We start from the raw sequence: 25,588 nt of genomic DNA on the forward strand, positions 1-25,588 counted from the left end.
AATTCAGGTGGGATAGTCTTAAAGTTGAATTTTGGTGGTTGTGGGTTTGCTTTCATTTTCTTAGCTTTAGTTAGATTTTGCATGTGAGTAGTTGATGGTCTGTTCCACAGTCAGCACTTAGTCTAGTTTTCACAGCTAGTGAGGAGCGTCTCCAGTGATTTCTTTCTGTAGGTGTAATCAGTCTGATTCCTATGATTCAGATGAGAGCCATGTGCATAGCTGCCATTTGTGATTTGGTTTTTGGTTTTTTTTTCTTTTCTTTTCGGATGAGTTTTTTCTTGCACCTTTAAGGAATCAGATCCTTCCATGGGCTTTGGTGGTGGTCGCAAGGCAGCACCTACAGGTCTCCCTCTGGGTAGAGATGTCTGTCCTTCTGGGCTTCAGGAGAGCAGCTCTTCCCCACCTTGCTATGAAGGACACAGCTCACATAAAAGCACAACTTCAAACAGAGCTTTGGAAGCACATATGTGTCAAGACGCCCTTGATGGAAACGTCCCTGCCAGCAGCTGCCTCTACTATATTTCAAATGATGAACGTCTTAATTGCCTTGTCTTTGGGCACGCAGTGGGCGTGGTCCGGGCAGTGAATAGGCTGCACGCGGCCGCAGTCCTTTTTGCAGGACCGTTGTTTTTCCTTTTCTTTGTCATGTTGGAAGCGAGGGCCCAAGAGAGGTCATTTGTGTCTCTTATAAAATGTATTTGCAATTAATAAATCATTGATTGTACAGAATTCTATCATTCTATCTCCGGCCTTATTTCTGTCACCAGGTCCATGTTTTCCAACTACTCATCTTTCTTCCTTGTCCCCAACTTTTGCATTCCAGTCACCCATTAAGCTTCTTGATTATATGATCAGTCAATGTCCAACTGCAAAAGGCAGTAGAAATCTTCTATTTCTTCCTCTTTGGCTCTGGTTGTTGGTGCATATGTGTGTGGGGTTTTTTAAAATTTCTTTTAATGAAAGTTTACAGAGACTTTGAATTTACACTCGTTCATTGTTGTACACTTTCCTCCCTGCCTACCCTTTCCCCTGGTTTGATTTTGTCTTTGAAAAGTAAAAAGAAAAAAGATTCTCTCATTGTTATACAATCATTGGCACCCCAGTCCACTCCACTGTGCAGTTTTCATTCTGGACTCTTGTCCTGATGTAATGCCTAATCATATATTCCTCCTAAACGGTTCTCTCCCTCATCTGTTTCAATGCAGTATACATTATTGATCCCCACTTAGTTTCCCCCTCAACCCTGATGTCAGTCCCACTTTACAATAGTGACACTATGCAGCATTTGTCCTTTTGTGACTGAGGTATTTCACTCAGCATAATGTCCTCCAGGGTCACCTATTTTGTAGAATATTTCATGAGTTCCTTGTTTTTCATTGCAACATAGTATTCCATTGTGTGTATATACCACAGCTTCTCTATCCATTCATTTGTTGATGGCACTTTGGATTGTTTCTATATCTTGGCTATTGTGAACAAAACCGCAGTAAACATGGGTGCGCATAGATATGCTTGGGTGGCAGTTGTTTCTTTAGGGTGTGTTCCCAGTAGTGGAATTGCTGGGTCAAATGGTATCTCTATTTCCAACTTTTTGAGAAAGCGCTATCCTGCCTTCCACAGTGGTTGCACCATTTTACACTCCCACCAACAGTGAATAAGGGTTCCCGTTTCTCCACAACCTTGCCAGCATTTGCTGTTTGTGGTGTGTATGTTTGAAAGATAGTGGTATTGGCAGGTCTGTATAGGATTACATGTCAGTGAATAAAAGTCCTCACAACTGGGACCAATGAACATCAACCTAACAAATGGCTGCACTTGCCTAAGATTTCTCTTTATTTGGATCCACAGGCAGTGTCCATGGGAGCAGCGGTCAGGGAGTTTGCATTGGGCCAATCTTCAGAGACTTTTTTTAAGAGCTGAAAAGCGAGAATGTCAGTGTGAGGACTGACGTGCACCCGGCCCACCGGCATCTTTTAATCACCTCATATACATGTAAAAGCTGGGTAACAAATATGACCAAGAGAATGCCTTCCAATTACAGTGTCAGTGAAGACTGTTGAATAATCAACAGTGGACTTCAAAGGAACAGACAACTCTATCTTGGAGGAAGTGCGGCCAGAGTGCTCCTCAGACGCAGAGACGTTGCGACTTCGACTCACGTAGGCTGAGCGTGTCATCAGAGGGCGCAGTCGCCAGAGAAGGACAGCATGCCTAGAGAGTCAGCGAGAAGGAAGACCCTTCAGGAATTAGACTGACGCAGTGGCTGTGATGAGCTCAGACAGCGGCCCAGCACTGGACCGTGCTCCAGTCCATCGTCCACAGGGAAACAGTCACAGTCTGCTCAGTGGCACCTAGCATGGGGAAGAGGTCCCCTCTGCAGCAAGAGAAGTGCTTTTGAACTTGTTTATCACACCTCTGCCAAGAAGCAAGCACCCCAAAAAGGTAAGAGGGCTAGACCACCCCAGCTCTGAGGTCCCCGCGGGCCACTGCCCAGTCACAGTGCCCCAGGTTGGGAAGGAAATGTCTCTTCTCCCTCTGCACCTGGAGAACTGTGCCCGCCCTTCCTTTCCAATCCTGGCCTCATTCCAGGGACACCACGGGCACAGATGGTGCCCACACCTACACCATTGCCGGGCCATCTGGAGAGAGCAGAGGCCTCAGAGAGGGGTGACCAGTGAAGCCTGGGGGTAGTGCTGGGCCTTGCAGAACCCTCCGTGCTCCAAAGAAACCAGCACAGTCCACAGGCCTTTCCTCGTCTGCCCTCCAGCGCCCCCCCCCCCCGCCCCATGCATGCACACATGAACTTTGAGCCTACTCAAGGCAGGATGGATGTTGAGGGAGGGGGGTGAGGGGTGTGCCCTTGTCCCCCAAAGACTACCCAGTGGGGGAGAAGGACCTTGGAGACATCGGATCTCATTCCAGCTGCCTCAGGAGGGCCCAGTAATGTCGAGGCTGCACCATCAGCCGGCCCCAGGATGAGCTGAGCCTGGAATGACTTGCGTGTGTGAGCAGAGAGGCCTAGGCCAGCAGAAGGTGGGGGATGTTGCCTCCTGCAGCACTGCCCGCAGAGCCGCTGCTACTCCTGGGTGTGACATGTCTGTGTGTGCAGATAAACAGATCACCAGGTGAACCGTGCTGGGCTCAAATGACTCTGCTGCCTGCTGGGCCACGGTCTGCTTAGTTGGCCCTTGGCCAAAGGGTCTGCCCTGTGGCTTCCTGAGCTCATCCCACGATGCGTGTGTTTACACATTCACACCAGGTCTTATGCGCACACACGATGAGTGTTACGCACACACAGTCTTGCACGCTCACATAGATGTGATTCACATGCAGGCAAGCTTATATGTGCATGTGGTTTTTGCATGCACACACAATACAGTCTAGTACATGCATGTTCAGTTTTATACGTGCAAACACACACATCTGTGAAGGTGCTTGGACACAGGCTACACCTTCTCCTTGGTTTGATGGATCCTAAGGCTGTGGTGGGCAGTGTGGGTTTCCCCAACTCCAGAAGCGTCTCTATGCTTGGGAGACCCTGGAAGAGGCAGGCAGGTTCCTATTAGGAGGGAGAAGTGGAAAGAGCCTTGGACTGTCCTCAAATCTACTTTCAGCCTCTTCCTGCGCCCATGGAGAAGGTGGCAGGCGTGAACAGCTGGAGTGGAGAGGTGGAGCAGCCCAGGTGCGAGTGGACAGAGGTTCCACCCAGGAGTGCACCCCGCTTGAGCGCCTTCTGGCCCCCTCCACCCCGCCCCGCCCACGTGTCTGGAGCTCCCAATCGCCACCGCACAGCCAGCTAGGCCACGCCCCTTCCTCGCAGCCACGCCCACTTGGGTACTGCCATTTGCTCCCTCCTCTTCCTCACAGCCCCACCTGCACACGTGCCCTCCTAGTTTTCAAGTGGCAGCACGTGGTCACTAGCCCGCCTTGTTCTTCCACTTGTCACCTCTGACTCCACCCTCAAGCGCATGAGCGGTCATTCACTAGCCCTGCCCTGGCCCCGCCCCACCTGGTCCTGTTCTACCCCCTACCCCAGGGAGAGCACTTGCTGTCAATCTTTTCAGGCCTCTCCTCAGGCCCCTCCCCACTGGCCCTTGTGAGGTCAAGGCTTCCCACAGGGCATGCACATGCAAGGTCACTCATCCCTGGCCCCGCCTCTGGCACTCAGGCCCTTCTCCACCTAATGAAGCCCCTAACCACAAACACATGTGAGTGCTGTCACTCATCCTCTGACCCAACCCAGCCCTTGCTCCAGACTTGGTCAGCCCCGTCAAGGTCCCAAGCTCTCCATCTGTGCTGTCACTCAGCCCCTGGCCCCGCCCAATCCCCACCCCCTCGCCCTCGTGCTGTGTCAGGTTGGAGCGCACTAGCTCTGTCAATCATTCTCTGATCCCGCCCACGCTCGTGCTGGCTGCCCCGTGCGCACTTGCGCTGTCACTCATTGTAGGCCCCGCCCAGGGCCCGCCCGCCCTCGTGCTGTCAAGGCCCCTGGCCCTCGCGCACTTGTGCTGTCACTCATCTTGGCCGGCACTCTTTTCGGTCTGAGCAGGAGACGTGCAGACACTCACCTCAGGGAACTCATGGACATCCCCCTGCTCCTAGCCTTTGGGCTGCTGGTCCAGGTAAGGCTCAGCATCCCGAGGGAGATCTTGCTCCTCTCGGATCCTCAGGGCAGTCGTGAACTAAAGTGGGAGCTGCTAGGGTGTAGTAGCGCTAACTAGGGCGCCCTGAAGGGCCCGGCCTAAAGGCCAGAAGGACCAGGGTGCAGGCGAAATTGGTGGAGTCACCCCAAACTGGGGGAGCCAGGATGGAGCCTAAGAGTACACACAGGGGCTGTTGAGTAAGCTTTCCTTGCCTTTTGGAATGGTGGGACCTAGGCATCCCCTCAGCCCTGCCGGGCTCAGGTGGGGAAGCAGACAGACACCCTCTACCCCCAGGAGCTGGATCCAGGATTCTCTCTGAGGAATCACTCCTGAGGTCCAGGCTGGCACGCAGCCCTCCTTGGCCCGGGATGGTGTCCTGAAGAACCCGCACCTGCCCTGGGCTGGGGGTGGTGGCCAGTTAGGGGCTTTGTTCCACTGGGAGTCTGCTGAGCCCTGCCCCCAGCGGCTGTCCATACTCTGTGCCCATCTGCAGCCCCTCCTCATCCCCTGACCTGCTGGTCTGCCGTCAGCTTTTCTCTATACCCCAGATCCTGGCACTTGACCTGGGAAGAGGTACAGTGGAAGAGGGCCCTCCCTGGACAGAGCCAAGTCACCACTGGGCAGAGACCCCAGGTGGCTCCCTCCCCTCAGGGGGTGTGGCTGAGTCAGTGACACCTGAACACAGGACTCAGCTAGGCTTCCTCCCAGAGGACCACAAGCACCTTCTCTGCCCCTCTACCAGCTAGTCTACCACCCTGGGAGAGGTGGACTGCCCTCATTTCATTTGGTTTCATCAGCAGAAGGAACAGGGTGGGCAGGGGAGACTTAGCTATGGAGGGGTATGGAGCCACAGGTGAGCAGGCATCAGTGGACACCCTTGCCCAGTGCCCAGCCTTGGAGCTTCCCCAACCCTTTAGTCCCCAGAAAAGCCAAGCACCCATCATTCATCTGGTGGTTCTACCCTGCCTGCTGACCACATGCTTCTGTGAGCTGCCCCTCCACAGTGGGGCTGGCTCCAAAAGGGAGCCTGGTCCCACATTCTGGGTACCTGCACCACCATCCTGATGCCCAAACCTGGGATCCACATCCACAAAATACTGGGACCACAGTGAGAGTCACCCATCCCACCTGGGGGCTGCCCCTTCCTGTGGCCTGGCTGCCCTGCTGGTAAAACCCCTGGTTCCCAAAGCTGTGGGTCGTTTGCTGGGGTCTGGAGCCTGCTGGCTATCTCTTTGTCTCCCTCCACCCTTTCCACCCATTCAGGCTATTACAAAGCGCCTCCCCACTACCCCCATCCGAACAGCTGGCGGGAGTCAGTGAGCGTGGAGAGCTGGTGGGGGCCTGGCCCCTGCACTCTGCTGGAGTAGTGTGAGAGGCCTCTCCAGCCGGCTGAAATATGAGGGCCAGGACCCTCCGCCTCCTTCCTCCAACTCCACTTTCAGACTACAGTCTTTCCCTCTCCCCTCACCCTAATTCCTCTACCTCCATGACCACCAAAGCCAGCAGGGAGCTCCAAGCAGCCCTGCCCCCGCCCAGTGAGGCTGCCACCAGCCTTGTCCACCAGCCCAGGGGACCTCAGGGTCCCTACCCTGTACCTGGAACTGCACCTTAGCCAGGACCTCACCTTAGAGGTGGTAAAAGCATGGGAGTGTGGCTGGCCAGAGCAGGAGCAGTTGGGCATTTTTTTTTGGGGGGGGGAGACACAGGGGGTGGAGTGCTTGGCAGAGTGCTTGCCTGGACTAAGGTTAGTGGACCCCAGTGCTAGCCAGGAGGACCTGCAGCAGCAGAGACTCCTGACTCCAGGGAACAAGTTACCTGGGGTCTGGGGTCTCCCTGGGGGCTGGGCAGGATGACTGCTGTGTTGGTGGTCTGCAGCTATCTCTGTGGGAGGGGGCAGCTGCCCTCCCAGCCCCTTCTGGTCCTGCAGTAGCAGCAGCTGGAATGGGTGGGCCTTGGGGCGGGAGGAGCGAAGCATTCAGAGGTCTCTGCTGGGCCAGGCTGACAGCTGCCCATTCCTGGCATGCCTGGCTCCAACTGGGTGTCCAGGAGCTGGGGCCCTAGATTCCAGCAGAAGGGGAGAGACCAGGCTTGGGTTTCCTCAAGGGGTATCTCAGGCCTCTCCCAGGTGCTGGGGGCAGGACACTCCCAGGCAAACCCCACCCTGCCCCACAACCATTCCTAGAATCTGAGACAGCTGGCAAGTAACATCTGGCTGGACTTTGAAAACCCGTTGTTCCCCACGCTGCCTTGGTAGAATGACACACTGTCCTGCCTCTTGGATCCCACAAAGACCCCCACGAAGGCCAGGAAAGACTCCCCGAGCCTTGTCTTTCTCTTCACCGCACTCGGCCTGGAGACCCAAGATTGGCCTTGAGTCCCTAAGAGGGTGACCAACCAAAAGGGAAGGGCAGGGTGTGAGCACCAGTCCACTGTCCAGCCCAGGACCCTGTCAGCATAGGGACGACAGAGCTGCCGGCCTCTCACTTGAGCCCCACAGGCCGGCAATGCCTTGTTCCGGACCTGAGATGTCTTCAAGGGACACACCGCACATGGAAGCTCCCCCGCTCCATCCAGACCTAACCCTGAGGGGGCTCCGTGGGACTGTGGGGGCAGGGGAGAGGCCTGAGTAGAAGGTGGCAGTGCTCGTCCACTGACTGGCCTTCTCTCACTAGTCAAAATGGAGCCAGCAGTGGATCAAAGGGTGCTGGCCAGGAGCTCTGGCCTGTGACTGTCCTCATGTGCTGGTGTTCTCCAGGGCCACTGGCTGGCCTGTCTGCAGGCGTGGACAGTGGACATGCGGGCCATCTTGAGAACTGAGTCCCCATGACAGGGCTCACACGTGGTCTGGCTCTCACTGTCGGGCGCCCCCACTCTCCCTTGGGGACTGCTGCAGCATGGGAGGGGCTAGTTTGCGGGCTGTGGAGCATGTCCTCTCTAGGTAACAGCCCCCTGGTGACCAATGGCCCTGGACATTTGGGGACTCAGGGTTCCTTTGTCTGCAGTTCCTTGGGGACCGGGGGCTGAGGTAGACCCAGCGAGGCTCAGGGCACAGGCACTGATGTCTGAAGGTCTAGGTGGCCTCTGTGCTCCTGGTTACGGGCAGGTCTGAGGCCCAGCTGAGAGTATGTCACTCCGTGTTGGGAAGTGTGGCTTAGTTGGGGACAGAGAGTGCTGCCTGGGACATGTCCTGTGTCCACTCAGCTCTGTTCTCAAGGATGCTTTTGTCCCTGTGTCCCGGATGCTGGGGGTCTAAGAGCTGGCTTTGCTGATGTGGCTTTGGCCTGAATGCCACCCTCCAGCATGCTCCCCTCTGTGCCAAGCCCCCACCCCATGTCAGCTAGATTCTGGACCAAGGGAATGGGAGATGTGACAAAGAGCAGACTCCTCAAAGGCCCCTGGGGGCCAGAAGTGGCCGAGACCCTGCCAATCCACCCCTGTCAGCCACAACCCCTGATCTGGGCAGCTGCCTGGCCAAGGAACTGTGGTTTCCAGCCACCTTGTGAACTTGGGCTGTGAACAGGCCAAGGGCCCAGGTTCCCAGGCTTTGCTGGCCATGCTGGCCCCTCGCCGAGCAGCTGGGGGGTGGGGCAGGGAAGGAGGGCTGTACGGGTGGGTGGACATTTCTGCCAGAGGGTGGACCCCAAGGTCTTGGCAGCCACACTGGGAATTGGTCATTGGCTTCTTTGAAAGCATGTTGCTCTGTGATGGCCGGGGGGGGGGGGGGGGGGGGGTGCGGTCTGGGCTCTGCACACTGAACCACCTCAGCCATGTCCTCCCGTGTGGCCGGGGCACATGGCCTGGTCTCCTGGGACCTCACTTCCTGGGGCCACAGCTCCTGGCATTGCCGCTTTGTCCAGTGAGAGGACTGTCCACCGGGCCCTCTAGCCAGCTTCTAACAGGGCCTTCAGGACTGAGATGGAGGGGGAGAGAGAGATGGCAGGAGGGACAGACAGACAAACGGGTTGCGCCCACTCTGGGAAGTGCTAATGGTGAAACGGGCCCTCTGGCAGAAGCACACACACCTGCAGGACTGCCGTCCTGACCATGTCTCAAGGCTGAGCTGCCATCTGCTGGCCTGAAGTGAGTTTTCCAGGACAGGGGCAGCCAGAGAGCTAACAGCAGGCCCCAGGCCCCTCTGCTGGGCTGTCATGCAACAGTGGCTGTACTTGGGTGCTGGTTCTATTGCATAGCTGCCATCGCTGAGTTCCTCTGTGGCCAGGACGTGGCTGCAGAGGTAGGGGCTCTACCTGGCCTCCAGCTACCAACAGGCCCAGCCAATGACTCAGCCTGGTCAGGGCCATGGTGTGAGAGGGGGGCACACAGCTCCCACCAGCCCTGTCCTGCACCCAGACTCCACCCCTGGCCTTGGGGATAGAGGGAGGGAGGGGTGTATACCAGCATCCTTGGCTTCCAGGGATGGAAACAACCACTTGTTCACCCCAATACCTGACACCTGGGAGGAGCTGCTGAGTCCATCTGACCCCTCAAGACAGTCCATGCAGGCCTTTCACTGGCCTGGCCTCTCTGACCATCACCCACCCTAGCTGGACAGGACTAGTCATTGGGATCAGCCCTGTTACCCACTGTCCATGAGCACAGAGCCCTCTGGGAGCGGCTGCCATGGCCCAATGGCCTGAGTCCCCTGCCAGCTGTCTTTCATTGGCAGCTGACACTCTGGACTCAGCCCCCTGCTGGGAGCCTCCCCCCAAGGCCCACTGAGTGTGGCCTCCAGTGGCCACCCGGCAGCAGAGTCATCTTTGAGGGCCCCTGTGGGACCCAGCACTCGCGGCATGTCCTGTTGCTGGGGGTCTGTGCAGAATCTGGAGTCCCCCTCCCTGTCAAGCTGTTCTGAATCCTGGGCTTTGGGCCCCGGTCAGGGGAGAGACAGGCTGAGGGCAGTCTTCCAGGGAATGGACCACACAGACTCTGAGGAAGGGGCCAGCCTGGTCATGGCCAAGGTCAGCACATGGGCCTGGCCAGACGGCAGGCGCTGGGTGGTGGTCATGTGATTGTGTCTGTCCTGCTGCAGGGCCTCAGCCTGTCTACGGAGGTTCCTGGGCCTCAGAGACCCAGCATCCTGTTCCCCTGGCACCAGATGTCTGGGTTGGGCCGCGTGCGGAGAGCCTGGGTCATCCCCCCCATCAGCGTGTCTGAGAACCACAAGCGGGTCCCCTTCCCCCTGGTGCAGGTGAGGAGGCCTCCCAGGGTCCGCCAGGCACACAACATCTGAGAGCTCAGAGGGTCCTGTGGGAGCTGGAACACTGCCTGAGTCTAGGCTGAAGAAAGGCCCACACTTGGGAGAGGTGGTACCCATATCCCCAAGGGTTGTGCTACCAGGTGGACACCCCTAGGTAGACACACTCACCAGTGGACACAATAATAGATGGACACTCTCCAGGTGGACACTTCCCATGTGGGCGTGTCCTGTGTGCAATCTGCAGCAGGCATCCACCTTCAAGTACTGCCCTCAAATCTGTCCCTAGAGACCAGGATGCAGAGATCCCGGGAGTAACCAGAGAAGGCCTATCCTTGGAGCATAGCTCTGGGGGGTCTTGGGGCCTCTTGGACCTCCATGTCTCTCTGCTGGGAAGGGGCCTGAGGCTTTGGATGGCCCTTGATGTCTGGGCACACCCTCAGATCAAATCGGACAAGCAGCCCCTGGGCGGTGTCATCTACGGTATCCAGGGCCCTGGTGTGGACAAGGAGCCGCTGGGCATCTTCTCCATCGACAGGCTCACAGGGAAGGTGTTCCTCAACGCCATGCTGGACCGCGAGAAGACGGACCGCTTCAGGGTGGGCTCCCTTCCAGGGTGGGCCCCTCCCAGGGTCCAAGTTGAATGGGGGCGGGAGGCAGGAGCACAGAAGAGTCAACTGGCTATGGGCAGACAGCAGGACCAGGTTTCCAATGGGTGTCCAGATTTGCCCTTCAGCCGCCTCCCTGTTAATCCTGGTAGCTCCAGTGAGATGAAGCCAGCATTACCATGTGATAGCAGCATCAAGGTGGGACAGGCAGGAGACCATTCCCCGGAGGGTTTGGGGCCTGGGGCTGTGAGAAGAGGCAGGGTGTTAAGGGCTGAACTCTTTAAGTTGTTGTGAAGCCCAACTAAACTTTGCACAGCTTGGAACCCTTTCCGAGTTCCCTCCTAGAACAGGACCTGCCTACCCGAGCCTGGATGCTTGAAATGTCATTCTGTGCTGGCCTTGGACAATGCCATCTCCCACCTTTGCTTCTTTAGAAAGTGACGTTTCCTTCTGCACATCCTGAACCTTCCTCTGAGAGCTTGGGGAAGGCCCCTTTCTGCTCTCACAGATAACACCCGCACTGCACACGCACCAGTGGATTGAAGGGGCTGTGCTGTTTGCCTTAGGAGTTGTGTGAAAATACACAGTATCTTTTTTGTCCCTGAAAATTATGCCCATAAAACAGGGAGCAGACTTAAAATTTGTTGTGCCTTGGGGAACAAAAGAGGACAGAGACCACCCAGAAGGAGGGACCCTCGTGAGCATCCCTTCAGTAGGGCAGTGATGTAGCTGTGAGCTTTTCGGCAGCCAAAGCAAGAAATGAAAGCAGCACTTAAAATGAAAGGCATGTGCCCACTGAAGGCAGGCTGGCTCTTCAGAGAAAAGCCTTACGTGGCCTGGCATGCGCTCCGCCCAGGGCCTGTCCCCATCTACTTAGGCCGGTGGTCTTCAGTTGAGGCAGGACCCCTTTGCATGACTTGTCAGAGCCACCAGCGCTGGGCCCGCAGTGCCAGCCCTTGCTCTCTGCTTGGCCAGCTGAGGGCCTTTGCCCTGGACCTGGGCGGATCCACCCTGGAGGACCCCACAGACCTGGAGATCGTGGTGGTGGACCAGAACGACAACCGACCAGTCTTCCAGCAGGAAATGTTCACTGGCCATGTGCTGGAGGGGGCTGCCCCAGGTGAGGGGGGACCCTTGGACACCTGGCTGCCCACCAGCTCCCAGAAGGGGAGGGATGTTTCAGTAGGGGCTGGGCAGGTCAGAGGCCCAGAAACTTCTTTAAGAATTTTGGAGGTAATTCAGAGGGTCCCCAGATAAGAGTCTTCGATCTCTATGTGGCAATCTTTTTTCTGAAGTTAATGGAGATGCTTGCGCCTTCCGCCTCAATTTCAAAGCGGAAAAAAAACCCCAGAATAAGAGGGAGGAGCAGTAGATGGATCCCTTCATTGAAGTGACCCCTTCTGGTCCACACCTGCGTTCTGTCACACCCAGTGACCACGTGGCGGCAGCCCCCTGTAGCTGCTACTTAGCTCCATGTTTTCATTGCAAAGCTAACACACTCATCTGAGACTCAGTGCCTGGACTTGCTCAGGACACAGGTCCAGCCCTTGACACCATCCCCTGGGTGACCACCTGCCTCAGAGCAGATGATCAGGAAGCATCAGAGGCCCCCTCTGACCTCCAGGGGCCTGGGACTCCCACCTCACAAGGGTCAGAGCTAGCTGAGTTCTGTAGCTTGTAGGGTCCAGGGACCTGGGGCCAGCCTGTCCTATGTCTAGTCAGAAAAATGGCATCAGGTGTGGAGAGAGAGGGAGGGAGGGAGAGTGTGTCTGTCTGTGTCCATCCCCTCTCCTCCTGCCTTATATAAGACAGGTCAGGGCTTTGATGTCATGTTCACATATGTGGCATACGTGGACCTGGATACTTTATGTGTAGGGCTGCTAACCCTAAAGTCAGTGGTTCGAATCTACTAGTTACTCTCAAGAAGGGAATGATTTACAGCCTGGGAAGCTGATGCAAGGCTGCTGCGAGTTAGAACCCACTCCGTGGGCATGATTGAGGCCCTGACCCTGTCCTGGGTATGAGGGAGACTGCAGGGGTGGAGGGGGCTGGCTCAGTGTCCTGGAATCGGCAATGTGAGCGATGACAAGAACGGATCACCGAGTCCAGTCGGGGGCCAGGTGTCTTAGTCTCCTTGGTGTTGTGATGGGTCCACCGTGGGCAGCTCTAAAGGGCATGGGCCTGGAGGCAGGACCGCATTGGTGGGATGACTGAGCCCCATCCCCTCCTGCGGTTCTGACTACTGGGACGCTGGTGTCCTTCGCTGCTGGTCTGCACAGCTGCCTTACCTTTATGTAGCCCAGTCCTCTCCTCTTTGCACCTCTGGTCACATAGGATTCGGACTCACCTGGTCCACGGGATGTTGCTGGCTCAGGTTGATAACTCGGGTTCCACGTGGAGGGGCCCTCTCTGGGAGTGCTGGAGCACGCCTGGCTGGCACTGGCTCAGTTCTCCGTTCTTGTTTGAAGAGAGGAATTTATTCTCTCACAGTTTAGAAGCTCAAAGGGCAGCTTCAGTGCCAGCCCCAGAGGAAGGCCCTTTGTCGGATGTGGGGCAAGGTCCTGGTGTGTGCCCTCATCTGGGATGGTTGGTGGGGTTTCCCTTCCCTGCTGGCCAGGAACTTCCCAGCATGATTCTGAGTCCAGGACCCTCTCCACTCCTGGAGGTCCTTTCACGAAGCTCCTGAGGGCCCCTTTTTTTGGCCCTCTCATCTTCATGGAACAGAGTTGTTACACTCCAGTCCAGGGACTGTCCCTTCACTCGGGGTCAGGGCTGTGATGGGATTAAGGGTTGCATTTCACCTAATTCTTCTACAACTGCTTCAATCGTGGGGAACATCCTAGATCTTCGACATTACATCGCTGCATTCAGTATATTTGGGGGGACACTTCAATCCATAGCCCAAAGCTTCCGTAGAACTATACCTCTCTGAGACCTCCCTCCTTTCCGCTTAGCTGGACACAGCCCCGCATCAGGCTCTGCCCCATCGCTGGGCACTGACTGGCCCCTTGCCGGACCCGCCCCTCCCTAGGCATCAGCCCCAGCAGGTCCCCTCACAGGGCACGGCCCCTCGGTGTGCTCTGCCCTCCCCCAGCAGGCCCCTCCCCTCACGGGCTCCGCCCCTTGCTGGGCTCCGCCCCACACCCCCTGTCCTTCCAGGCACATTGGTGATGAGGGTGGAGGCCACGGATGCGGATGACCCGGATACCGAGAATGCAGCCCTGCGGTACTCCATCCTGGCGCAAGGTGGCCCTGGCTTCTTCAGCATTCAGGAGAGTACAGGCGAGATCCGCACAGTGCAAGTGGGGCTGGACCGTGAGGTGAGGCAGCAGGGCTGGGGGTGTCCACCCCACTGGAGGAAGGCGGCCGAGTGCTGCCAACTTCCTGAGGGTGTGTGGGGCCCTAGACTCCGACCGAGCTGACCGCTCACCTCCTGTGGACAGTCTCATGACCTCCTGGACCTCAGTTTCCCCTGGGCGGGATGAGGCACAATGACATCTTGACTGCATAGGTCACATGACACCGCCAACAGACCCTTGGACAGGAAGGAGATCCCTTTCCCAAGCGGCCTGCAGCACCCCACACTTGTTCCTACCCTGGGGACTGAGCATTCTTTAGTAGCTTGCCATGGGTCCTCTGCACTGGCCATCTCCTCCCAAGACCACCTCGAGCCACAGCTGCCTGGCTCCCTGTACTGACATCACCACCTCCAGAGAGCCCACTGGGTTTGCCCATGGCCTCCCGATACTGTGTGCTCTGGGTCTTTTCATCTTTCTGCCACGTTCCGAGGTCAGGTGGTGCCCTGCACTCAGCAGGTGCTTCTTAGATGCTCCCCAGCATGCTCCAGGAGGCCCTTGCTGACGCCAGGCAGCAGGTGCTCTGGGAAGTAGGCACGACACTTGGGCCCTGCGGGTCCCTGGACCCCGAGTCCTGGTCTCCTCACACTGTCCTCATCCACAGGAAGTTGCTGTGTATAACCTGAGTCTGCAGGTGGCAGACATGTCTGGGGACGGGCTCACGGCCACTGCCTCGGCCATCATCACTGTGGATGACATCAACGACAACGCGCCTGAGTTCACCAGGGACCAGGTGCCATGCCTCGGCAGCTCTGGACAGGGCAAGAGGGGGTGTGGCAGTAGCATCCAGGTGGCTCTCTCTCCATGTTAGAGCCTGCAGAAGCCGTGTAGGCATAAAGGCCCAGAGATGGAGGTGCTCCAGCGTTTGAGTGCTGCTGAACCCCTGAAAATGGGTGGGAAGACAGGTCTCCCCAGACTTTCACTGGGGGAGGGTGGCCAACCCCATCCATCAGGGCTCCCACAAAACTGACAAGGAGAGAGGGGTGCTCTCAGGGGCCTGCCAGAAGGGAGCCATTAGCATGAGAGTATGCTGAGCAGGTGAGGGGCAGAGGGGCCCAGACTCGGACTCAGGGAATCTCTCAACCCAATTTCTGTTCCACTCCCACCCCTGTCCTGACTGATGCCAGTGCTTGGCCTCCCCAGATGTTCCTGGAGGCCCCTGAGGCAGTCAGTGGCCTGGACGTTGGCCGGCTAGAGGTGCAGGACAGAGACCTGCCTGGTTCTCCCAATTGGGTGGCCAGGTTCACTATTCTGGAAGGGGACCCTGATGGCCAGTTCACTGTGCACACGGACCCCAAGACCAATGAAGGTGTCCTGTCTGTGGTGAAGGTGGGCACACCGGTCAGTATGGATCTGGGTGGGCATTGAAGGGAAGGGCTGCAGCCACTGGACTGGGAGTGACCACAAGCTGACTGGCCCTGGGACAATGCAGCCACTCTGTGGGACTTGTGGGTTTTGGATGACGAATTCTGGATGGACCCCTGGGCTGCTCGTTCCTGGGATTTGTAGCCTGTGCTTCTGTGCTGTTTGAATTTCTTTTTCCCTGTTCAAGGTTTAAAGAGAAGGAAAGTAGGGGCTATGAGGAGGGTCCTGTTGTGGGCGTGTCCCAGTGGGGCAGGGTTGTGCGGGATAGAGACCAAGTGGTCAGGATCTCATGTGCACAGGGCCATGTGGGTCTGGTCCCCATGTTGGAGGAGCCATGTGGGCATGGCTGTGTGTGGTGTGGGCCATGTAGCTGGGGCTGCTTGGGGTGGGTCCCCATGGGTAGGCGGGGCTATGTAGGATGGGCCCCTGTTTGGGGTGGGGCCGGGTGGGTGAGGGTCCCACGAGGGGGGCCTGGCAGTTGCAGCACAATTCTTAGCTCTGCACCCCACCCCCCTCCCCAGCCCCTGGACTATGAGAGTCGTGAGCACTACCAGCTCCTCGTCTCAGTGCAGAATGAAGCCCCACTGCAGGCAGCTGCCCCCAGGGCCACTCGGGGCCAGGTTGTGGTCAGCGTGCATGTGCAGGACGTCAATGAAGCCCCGGTGTTCAGGCAGAACCCACTCAGGACCAGTCTGGCTGAGGGGGCGGCCCCAGGGACCCCTGTGGCCACCTTCTCCGCACATGACCCTGACATCCAGCAGCTGCAGAGGCTCAGGTGAGGGTGCTGGGAATCTCAGTGGAGAGAGAAGAGTTGTCCTGAGGGACCCTGTACCCCCATCCAGGAGCACCCAGTCTGCCAATGTCCTGTGTGGTTGAGCATCGTGTGTGTGTGCTTGATGCTTTATTGGGAGGAGTATGTGTTGGCATTGAGTTGGGGTGAGAATGTTGGGGTATTGGGATGACTATGTTGGGATGTGGTTTGGGGGTATTGGGTTTGTTCTAGGGTCAGTGTGTGGCGGTAAATGTGTGTTGGGGTACACGGCCACACACCCACAGTCCCCAGCACAGGCCAGGCTGCCCTGCCCCATTCCCCCTGGTCCTTGCCACAGCTACTCCAAGGATTATGACCCTGAGGACTGGCTGCAAGTGGACAGGGCCACCGGCCGGATCCAGACTCAGCGTGTGCTCACTCCTGCCTCCCCCTTCCTCAAGGACGGCTGGTACCGGGCCGTCATCCTCGTGAGCGATGACGGTGGGTGCCCGTTGGCCTCGTCTCTCACCCAGGCAGGGACTCCTGCCCCGGTAAGGTGAGGAATGTGCCCTGGCCATGAGCATTTGGCTCCAAAGTGACCCCACCCCCCCATTACAGCCTCACCACCGAGTACGGCCACAGGCACCCTGTCAGTGGAGATCCTGGAGGTGAACGACCATGCACCCCTGCTAGCGACGCTGGCCGGCAGCCTGTGCAGTGAGCCAGCACGGGGCTCCGGCCTCCTCCTGGGGGCCACCGATGAGGACCTGCCCCCGCATGGTGCCCCCTTCCACTTCCAGCTGAGCCCTAGGACCCCAGAGCTCGCCCAGAACTGGAGCATCAGCCAGGTCAACGGTGAGGCCTCACTAGGAGCACGTCCTGAGGGCAGATGGGAATGGAGACCCAGAAGCCTGCACTTACCCCCACCTGGGCACAGCGGGGTGGAGGAGGGCGGTGGAGGACCCCCGCCCCCGGGAGCCAGCTGACCACAGCCCCTTCCCCAGTGAGTCATGCACGTCTGCGGCTGCGCCACCACCTGCCAGAGGGCCTGTACCGCATCCACCTGCTGCTGGGTGACTCAGGCCAGCCACCGCAGCAGCGAGAGCACCAGCTGAATGTGAGCGTGTGTGGCTGCACTAGCGATGGCGCCTGCCTGCCTGGGGCCGCAGCCTTGCTCTCGGGAGCCGCGGGCGTCAGTCTGGGCGCACTGCTGGTAGTTCTGGGCAGTGTCATCCTGCTGCTCCGTGAGTCTCGGACCCCTCACCAATCCCCTCGTGCCTCAAGACCACTCCACCTGGCCCTGGCCCTGGCCCACCCACCCCCATCTTACCAGGAACCCAGAGGTCACCCGCCCTGTCTTCCACCCCAAGTCCCAGGAACCCTCAGTGCCTGGACCTGTCCCCTGCCCTGTGCCCAACCCATCTCTAGACCACCCCAAGCCCCAGGTACCCCCAACGCCCAGACCTGTGTCCTGCCCTGCCCGCTCTGCGACCCTCAGGGCTGCAAGTCCCGCACCTCGAAGCCACCCCCCTACCCCATCTGTCCCTGGGCACTGCAGGACCTGCCCTTGTCTCTGTGCCCCACATCCAGTTCTCGTGGTGCTGGTGGCCTTCCTGGCGCGCTGCCAGCGGCAGTCTCTGGGCCAAGGGCTGCTGCCCATCTTCCAGGATGACTTACGGGACAATATCCTCAACTACGATGAGCAGGGAGGTGGGGAAGAGGACCAGGTGAGGCCACCAGAGCGCTGCCGTGTGGGTGCAGGGCCCTTGGGGCTCCCCGTGGGCTTTCCTCGCCTCACTGCTGACTTCAGCCACCAGAAGTGTCCAGGCTTCGGAGGTCAGTTCCATCCTCGTGTCCACACAGGATGCCTATGACCTCAGCCAACTGCGCCACCCCACAGACCTGGTGGCCCTTGGTGGACCTCTGGGGCGGCCACCACTGCGTCGTGATGCCCCAGCTGGCTGCCTGCCCGGCCCAGCCCGCCTGCTGCCCACCAGCCCCGCCGACATCGCCAGCTTCATCCATGATGTAGGTGTCCAGGGGCCGGGAGGACGCATGGCCAGGGCATCTTCTGATCTCAGCCAGGAGGGTGTTCATGCGCACGGAAGGCAGCAAAGCGGTCAGTGGTCAGGGGAGCAGCTCACAAGCCCCCAGCACAGGGCTAGTCCTAGAGCACCTGTCCCAGGTGCTCATGAAGGCGTGCTGCATGGTGGCTCCAGGCATGGCCAGCTCTGCCATGGACATCCCGGGAGTGAAGTGATGCACTGTGCTGCTTCAGAGCATCACCAGGCTGGACAGAGCACCTGATGGCTGCGTGCAAGCCCACAACCCTACCCCGTAGTGCAGGAGCTGTACCCAGGCCCCGAGTCTGCAGCCACAGCGCCACTCTGAGTGCTTCTGTAAGACTACTAGTCACAGCCCAGATGAACTGAAGCTTGGAGACCCCTTGGTGGGTGTGGGAGCAGGGGACTCACAGGTGACAGGGACATGACTCAGGTGACGAACTTGACTCAGGGAGGTACCTGGCATTGTATGAGGGGATGTGTGTGCAGGGGGCAGATGCAGACCGCAGAAGGAGGGGTCATTAAAAACCTCTAAAAGGCAGATCTCGGGCCTAGGCAAGGGGCTGCCTCCTGATATTGCTTCAGTGGAGAGAGAGGGATAGTGTTTTGGGAAGAGGGGGTGCTGGCAGGGGTAACCAGCTTCTTCCTACCTGAAGGAAAGGGGCCAGCAGCAGCCTGCAGGGCAGGGGGTGTCAGCTGCAGAGGGATCCTGCACCCCTCAAGCCTCTCCCTGAGAGGGGCTTCTAGTAGCTGCAGTCTATGCCCAGTGAGCCCACATGGCACTCCAGGATGGGAGACAGGGAAGGGGCCCTGTGGCTTCATCTTGCAGCCACCGGTTGAGGGGTCATCTAGCCTGGGGGAGTGAGGGACACGTTGGCCCCATGCATGTCCTCTGAGTGTCCTCGGCCCCTCTGTAGGGCTTGGAGGCTGCAGATGGTGACCCCAGCGTGCCACCCTATGATACAGCCCTCATCTACGACTACGAGGGAGACGGTTCTGTGGCAGGAACACTGAGCTCCATCCTGTCCAGCCTGGGGGACGAAGAACAGGACTATGACTATCTCCGGGACTGGGGGCCCCGCTTTGCGCGGCTGGCAGACATGTACGGACACCAGTGAGGCCTGAATGGTGTGTCTCAGAGTACAGGAGGGCCCTGGCGCCGCCTTAGCCCAGCCACCCTGGCTGGTGAAGCCAGGTGCTATCTCTGTGGGCACTATGCCTGGACATGGGACCAATGGTGTACCCCACCCCTGCCAGGTGGGAGAGGCTGCAGCACGCTGGGCCCCAACAGCACTTGGTTTCCCCAGGAGGACCCTGGACACTAGAAGCAGGAAATGGTGGTCAAAGGCAGTGTCTCCCCACCCCATGTGAGGAGAACGTGACTTGGGGTGGGTCACCCCACTCCCACACCCGCCCTGCCTCTATGGACCCTGGGGTTCTCCAGAAGGAAGCCCTGTGGTGGATCTGAATAAATGGTGTGCTACAGTCTCTAGTGTGGGCTCGCTGCCAGAGTCGCTCTGAGGGGCACATGATGGGGCCTCACCCTCAGGACAAGAGGACAAGGTCTCAGATGCTGCAGGGCGCCTCTGGCTTATGGATGTGGAGTGGCCTCCTCAGGACGGCGTCACCTAGGGTGGCTACCCTTTTGGTACACAGCCAGGCTGGCTTGGACTGCCTCTCTGTGGGATGGGAGCCCTTGGCCCTGGCTCTGGGTAATGAGCTAGAGTGGCCTGCTGGGGGTCCAGCAGGGATGAAGCTTCTCCAGATAGGTTCCTCAGAGAAGAACCAGGAGCAGATGCTAATTCAAAGTCAGCTTTATCCTCCATACTGATGGGCATGGCCCAAGAACAAGACTCCAGTGCCATAGGGCTGGCCTCTAGGATTGAGGGAGGGTACCCTTGGGCTGTCCCTCTGCTTTCTTCAGCAGAGTCTGTCCATCTGGTCACCCCCACAGCATGGCATCCAGGCTGCGCCCAGGGCCCTGACAGCTGTCCCCCTTCCTCCTGGCTCAGGGGTCACCAGGCAGGAGCAGTGTGTCTGGGCAGTAGCAGGCCTAGGGAAGTCCTGAGGGTCGCAGCAGGGGCATTTGGTCCTGGTGGCAGGGGCGGTGGCCCCGGAAGAGCGACCTGCGGCGGAAGCTCTCAGCGTCCTGCCAGGTCTGGGGCAGCCTGCGGCCTCGGCTCTCAGGCAGCAGGAGGACACAGAGTAGCGCGAGAACCGCAAAGGAGGCAAAGACCACATGCTGGAGGAAGAAGCCACGCCGGGCATGCATGTCGGCCAGGGGCGTAGCTGCCTGGCCCAGGAAGCCAGTGCCCAGCACCAGGCCCAACCCAGCGCCCCTGTGGAAGAGAGCTCAGTGGAAGTACACCAGGGCAGGCACAGCCCTGGAACTTCCAGTGTCTGGAAATGCCAGCTCCCTGGACAGTTCCTGAACTGGGGAGAGGCCAGTCCTCAGAACCAAAGTTTGTGAGGCTTAAGGGATAAATAAGGAAAATGATTTCTTGCGAGAATTGTTCCTCCGCACTGGACTGGTGGTTGCTCTTTATGCTAACGTAGAGGATCTTCCCCAAACCGTCCCCTCTCCCCGCTTCACATTCAGGGTCTCTGGGGTCTGGATGAGGGCAGATCTCAGCCCTGAGTGGGGACTTGAACTGTGGACGGGCAGGCACAGGCCAGGACGCTGGGGTTGGTGTCTCACCTGATGACGGTGGGGAAGACCTCGGCAGCGAAGAGGCAGCTCAGCGTGGACACTGCCTGGGAGGCGAGGAGGCCCAGCACAGAGAGCAGCAGCGTGACCCAGCGGGGCAGGTCTGGGGACGATGAGAACGTCTCATGCTGCCCACTGCAGCTGCCCCTGGCCCATCCTCTCCTGCTGAGGGACCTCGCCAGGGACTCCACCATAGCTTGGGGTAAGGGAGCTCTCCTAAGTCCAAGCTAAAGCCCACAGCCATCCTCAGTGCCCCCATAGTGCCTGCACCCGACGGTGCCCCACTGGCACCACCCTGGATGCCCGAGCTCTCTACACAAAGCTTGGGCAGCTCTGGCACCACTGGCTGGCCCCAACCCTCCAGGGCACTCTAGCCTCTGTCTGTATCTTGTATCAGGGCTGGCCTGCTGTGCCCTTCACAACCTTTCACCTACATTCTGATACAATCCTAGCCAGAGAACCCCCTAGCTGGTTCCTCAGCTGCGCCCTGTGGGTACCACTCCCTCCTGATAGGAGCCTGTGGCCCCCATAGCTGGACCTCAGTTTCTGTGTGTCAAGGAGCAGGTAGATGGGTAAAAAGGACAGCTGCCCATCCACTGGCCCTGCCCTGCCCTCTGGCAGCCCAGGTGTGGGCAGTGTCCTATAGGTCTGCTGTGTCAGCTCCCCTGCATGGCACAGACAACCTGTGCCCCCATGAGGACCCTACCCAGTCCACCAGTCCAGGACTCACATTGGGTCCCAGCGAGAAGCAGCAGGGATGCCAAGCTGGTGGCCAGGGTACCCAGCAGCAGAACTGGGCGGCGGCCCCAACGATCTGCGGTCAGAAGCAGGAAGACACTGGCTGTGGCGTCCAACACAGCCACCAGGAAGTATGGCAGATAGAAGGACGGCTCCTGGGAGGTCAAGCTGCGCAGGAAGCTGGCACGGATGCCCCCACCAATCAGCCTGCAAGGTGGGGGCAAAGCTAAGGGCCCACCCAGACCCCGAGGGTTCTGGGACCACGTCCTGTCTGCAGCCTGGGAAAAGGACACAGATCCCCGCCCACCCTGCCCCTGGCCCCTCCTCACGAACTGAAGCCCAGGATGAGGCCGTTCTTCCAGGTGACCTGGGTATGCAGGAGTGTGAGCACAGAGTGGTACTGGGGCTGGGGGCTTCCCAACGTCAGCAGGTCCAGTTCTACCAGGATGACACGGGGAGGAGAGGGGCCTCAGGGTACACATCCCCTCCTCTGTTTTCAGGGACTGGCCTCAGTCCCCCAACCATGTCCTCACCTGTGACCAGGGAGCAGTCCTCATCTGGGGAGCTGTCCTCGGGGTCCACACCACTGGCCTGTGCAAAATGCCATAGGATCTTTCTGGCTCGGGCCAGCTGTCCTGTGGCCAGCAGCCAGCAGGGAGACTCAGGGAGCAGGGCTGGAAACCTGCAGGGGTGGGACAGCGGCTGTGGTCTCTGAGCTGCTCATCTGCCATCTCTCGAGTCCTCCCCACAAGGGTGGCCAAGGCCAATGACCCCACCCCGGGTCCTGACTCTCTGTGTCTTCTAGCCACCCACCAGGGCAGCATGGACAGGCAGAGGCATGGACGCTTAGCCCTTGTGTTGGCTGCTGGGACAGCACCTACCACGCTTACCCCCAGAAGAGCAGCAAGATGCCCATCCCTAGTGTGTTCAGCCCCTGTAGAAGGTGCCAGTCCTGAGCCAGTACAGCCATGCCAGGCAGCAGCAGTGTGCCCACCACAGAGAAGAGGCTGGCGCCCACGGAGAACGCCAGGCGATGCGGGGGATCACAGAGTTCCAGACCTGAGGCCGACAAATGGCTGAGGCCGGTCCTTGAGAGGGTGCCCTGACAAGACCAGGGAGCAGAAGGGCATGGAGAACCCCCCAACCCAAGGGTCAGCTAGCTGCCTGGCCAGCAAGCTGGATGCCCACCACACCCTCACTCAGTTTGTTCCTTGAGAAGGGTCCTCCACCCTGTACTCACGTGCCACATAGAGTGCCAGAGAGACCCCTGCCAGGGCACTCCCATGGAGCAGCCGCAGGGTGAGAAGGGCAGGGAAACTGGTGGCCATGGCCTCCCCAGCACCCAGGATTGTGGCCAGCACCAGCGAGCCCACAAACACAGCCCGGCGACCAAAGCTGGGGCCAGTGGGGATGCAGGGGAACATGGTTAGCCTGGAGGCCTCATGCAATTACCACTCTAAGGGGAAGGGCAGAGGCTTACCGGTCACAGCTCATGCCCAGGAGGACAGAGCCCAGCAGCCAGCCCAGGAGGTGGCCCGTCTGCTCCAGAGGAACCTTCCAGCTGTCCTCACACACAAGGTCCCACTGCAAGGAACACAGATCACCTGTCACCTGTCAGCCAGCCAGGCCTTCTGAGGGCTGCCACCCTCCCCTTCCTCATGCTGAGAAGAGAGATGCAAGGAGGTCCAGAAGGTCCTGCACCAGCCTCTTTCCTGGGGAGAAGATGGGTCACTGTCACTGGGCAGTATCTTAGATCAGGGGAGAAGACAAGTCATGGTCACTGGGCAGGATCTCAGATCAGGGGAGAAGATGGGTCACTGGCACCGGGCAGAGTTGCTATCTCAGGGCAGGGTCACAGATCAGGGAGAAGAGGAGTCACTGTGGCTGGGCAGGGTCTCCTGACTGGGATCACACCCTGCCATCCCCAGGAGACCTATTAGGGGGTGTGGCTAGGGTCCCCCTTCCCCATGGTGAGGTTTCCAGGGAGTATCATCTCAGCCTCCCTGTAAGCTTCCCCCTCTGTCCTGGTGGTCCTGGTCCATCACTTTGACTAAATCCCACCTGTGAGTAAGGGAACCCAGCACCTACTGGTTTATAAACACCACACACCTGCTCCTTCCACCCTGAGTTCAGCTCTAAGACAAATATCAGAACTGAGCACTGGCCCCGCCTGCCTGCCCAGCCAGGGTGGGGCCAGCTTCCTCCCTTCCCCACCCTGGCCTGAGTGGACTCAAGGGTGGACTGAGGGCTGTTCCAGGCAGGGGCACTTGATCCTTCCGATCCTTCTGCCCTCCTCCCTCCCTCCCCAGTTCCCGCCACCTCTCACCAAGCTCAGTGCACTACTTTGGTTGTGGTGTGGTCAAGGTTCTTACTAGAAAATGAGGTCCTTGTGGAAAGCGGACAAGCACCCTTCCATCCATGTGGGAGGCTGGGTTAAGGAGACAGTCCAGACCAGATACCTGGCAGGTTTCAGAGCCCGGGGCAGCCTGTCCAAGATGTGGCAACCCCCTCCCCTCCCACACTGAGGACTAGGGGTGAGGGGTCAGGGGTGTCAAAGGGAACAGCATGTGGGCCTGGAGTGCCCAGTTTCCTTCTGTCAACTGGCTCCCCTGCCTCCCACACAGCCCACACGTCACAGATGCAGAGTCTACCTGCACTCTCTCCAACTAGACCCGTGTCTCCAGCTTGAATGTAAAGTTCAGATACCCCCTGCGTGTAGCCTACGCCATAGGCGTTGCCCAAGATGCCTGTGGTGTGGAAGCACATGACAGCCTCGCTGCCCACCTGCTCGCAACAACGGCTTCCTTAGCCTGCCTCGGCTCTCTGGGTTCCAACTAGGAGGCTGGGACTGTGGTCTCGGTACCTGAAAAGAGCCTCCTCCTCCTCTGGACACTTGGGCACCTGTTCAGGTTAACGTCAGGCAGGACGTGTCCATTCCCAGCCTTCAGTTAGCAAGTGAGAGCCCCACTAGACCGGCAGAGGAGTCCTCCTCAGAGCCCTAGCCCCCAGCTCAACTCTTGCACTCCCCGCTGCCTCCCATTTTGCTGCCCTCGGCGACAGTTGCACACACCTGGGTGACCGGGCTGCGCAGCAGGCCAGCAGTGGGCAGCGTATACTCCCAGCCGCGCGTGCAGGGCCGCGTGCCATTGGGCGCGGGCGTGACGTTTGGGTTTGGGGCGCCAGGCTCCGGGTAGCGCAGCAGCAGGCAGGGGCTCCAGGCGCGCGCGGGCCCGACACGCGGCACGCTGGCCTGGAGCAGCGCCGGCCCGTCCAGGGCACGCAGCACCGGCGGCAGCAGCGCCGGGTCTGGCCGGCAGTGGTGCACCGGCCGCGCCATGAGCAGTGGCTCCGAGCTCATCGCCAGCCCCAGCGCCACGCTGGGCAGCCACGAGGCGGCGGCCAGAAGGCGCCGGACCCGTCCAAAGGCGCCTGCAGCGCACAGCAGCGGCGCTTCTCGCTCCATCCTGTGCGGCCGGCTCATCGCTCCGAGACCAGTGGAGCTAGGGGCGGGACGGAGACACGGGGAGGGACCTCAGAAGGTGGGGCCCTCACCTGAGGGCAGCTGTGGCCAGCCCTGGGACGCAACCAGTGTGAGTCAGGGTTAGGGTTAGGGTTAGGGTTACAACCAGTGTGGAAGAGGGACAGTGAAGGGAGAGGTCCAAGGGGGTGCCTTGGAGCGAAGCCAAGAAGACCGGGTGTCTGGGGTGTAGCCAAGCAGGGGCGGTCTGCGGCCCTGAAAGCAAAGGACCGTGGAGGACAGGGTGGGGGGTGCGGCGGGCGGGGGGTGGGTGTGACCAGCGGAGTGTGGGCTGGCCAAGGAGTGAGTGGTCAATGCATGGGCGGGGCCTGCACAGGAGGCGGGGCCCTTTCAGCCCAGCGGGGCTGTGGGCGGGGCTGCGCAGGAGAAGGGGGAGAGGGGCTGTGGGCCGGGCTGCGCAGGAGATGGCCCCTGGAGGCCCCTGGGCTGTGGGCGGGACTGTAGAGGAGGCGGAGCTCCTGGGGTCCAGGCGGGGCCGTGGGCGGGGCTACGCAGGAGGCGGGGTTCCTGGGGCGGGGGGAAAGTGGGCGGAGCTGTTGAGGAAGCCGGTATGTGGGCGGGGCTATGCAGGAGGCGGGGTTCCTGGGGAGGTGGGCGGGGCTGCGGAGGAGGCGGGGCTCCTGGG

General features: G+C 59.3%; 2 protein-coding genes across 2 annotated transcripts; one reads left to right on the top strand and one right to left on the bottom strand.

The window, feature by feature from the left end:
• Positions 1 to 3,629: 3,629 nt before the first annotated feature.
• Positions 3,630 to 19,098, top strand: CDH15 (cadherin 15, type 1, M-cadherin (myotubule)). Its single transcript, XM_006902858.1, has 17 exons — positions 3,630 to 3,682; positions 4,356 to 4,505; positions 4,550 to 4,622; positions 9,310 to 9,450; positions 9,673 to 9,831; positions 10,281 to 10,436; positions 11,421 to 11,565; positions 13,605 to 13,765; positions 14,406 to 14,534; positions 14,945 to 15,130; positions 15,688 to 15,941; positions 16,276 to 16,418; positions 16,536 to 16,772; positions 16,922 to 17,161; positions 17,508 to 17,644; positions 17,781 to 17,945; positions 18,898 to 19,098. The coding sequence occupies exons 1-17, from the start codon at positions 3,630 to 3,632 to the stop codon at positions 19,096 to 19,098; spliced, it is 2,730 nt and encodes a 909-aa protein (XP_006902920.1).
• A 935-nt stretch (positions 19,099 to 20,033) lies between these two features.
• Positions 20,034 to 24,888, bottom strand: SLC22A31 (solute carrier family 22, member 31). Its single transcript, XM_006902859.1, is given in 9 exon segments — positions 20,034 to 20,319; positions 20,679 to 20,790; positions 21,418 to 21,632; positions 21,759 to 21,863; positions 21,959 to 22,107; positions 22,316 to 22,359; positions 22,666 to 22,820; positions 22,906 to 23,009; positions 24,496 to 24,888. Coding segments are annotated over 9 exon segments (1,563 nt in total).
• Positions 24,889 to 25,588: the final 700 nt, after the last annotated feature.

This window comes from Elephantulus edwardii, unplaced genomic scaffold, assembly GCF_000299155.1.
Source record: "Elephantulus edwardii isolate Elephantulus edwardi_28Jun2011 unplaced genomic scaffold, EleEdw1.0 scaffold00463, whole genome shotgun sequence".
NCBI classification, from domain to species: domain Eukaryota; kingdom Metazoa; phylum Chordata; class Mammalia; order Macroscelidea; family Macroscelididae; genus Elephantulus; species Elephantulus edwardii.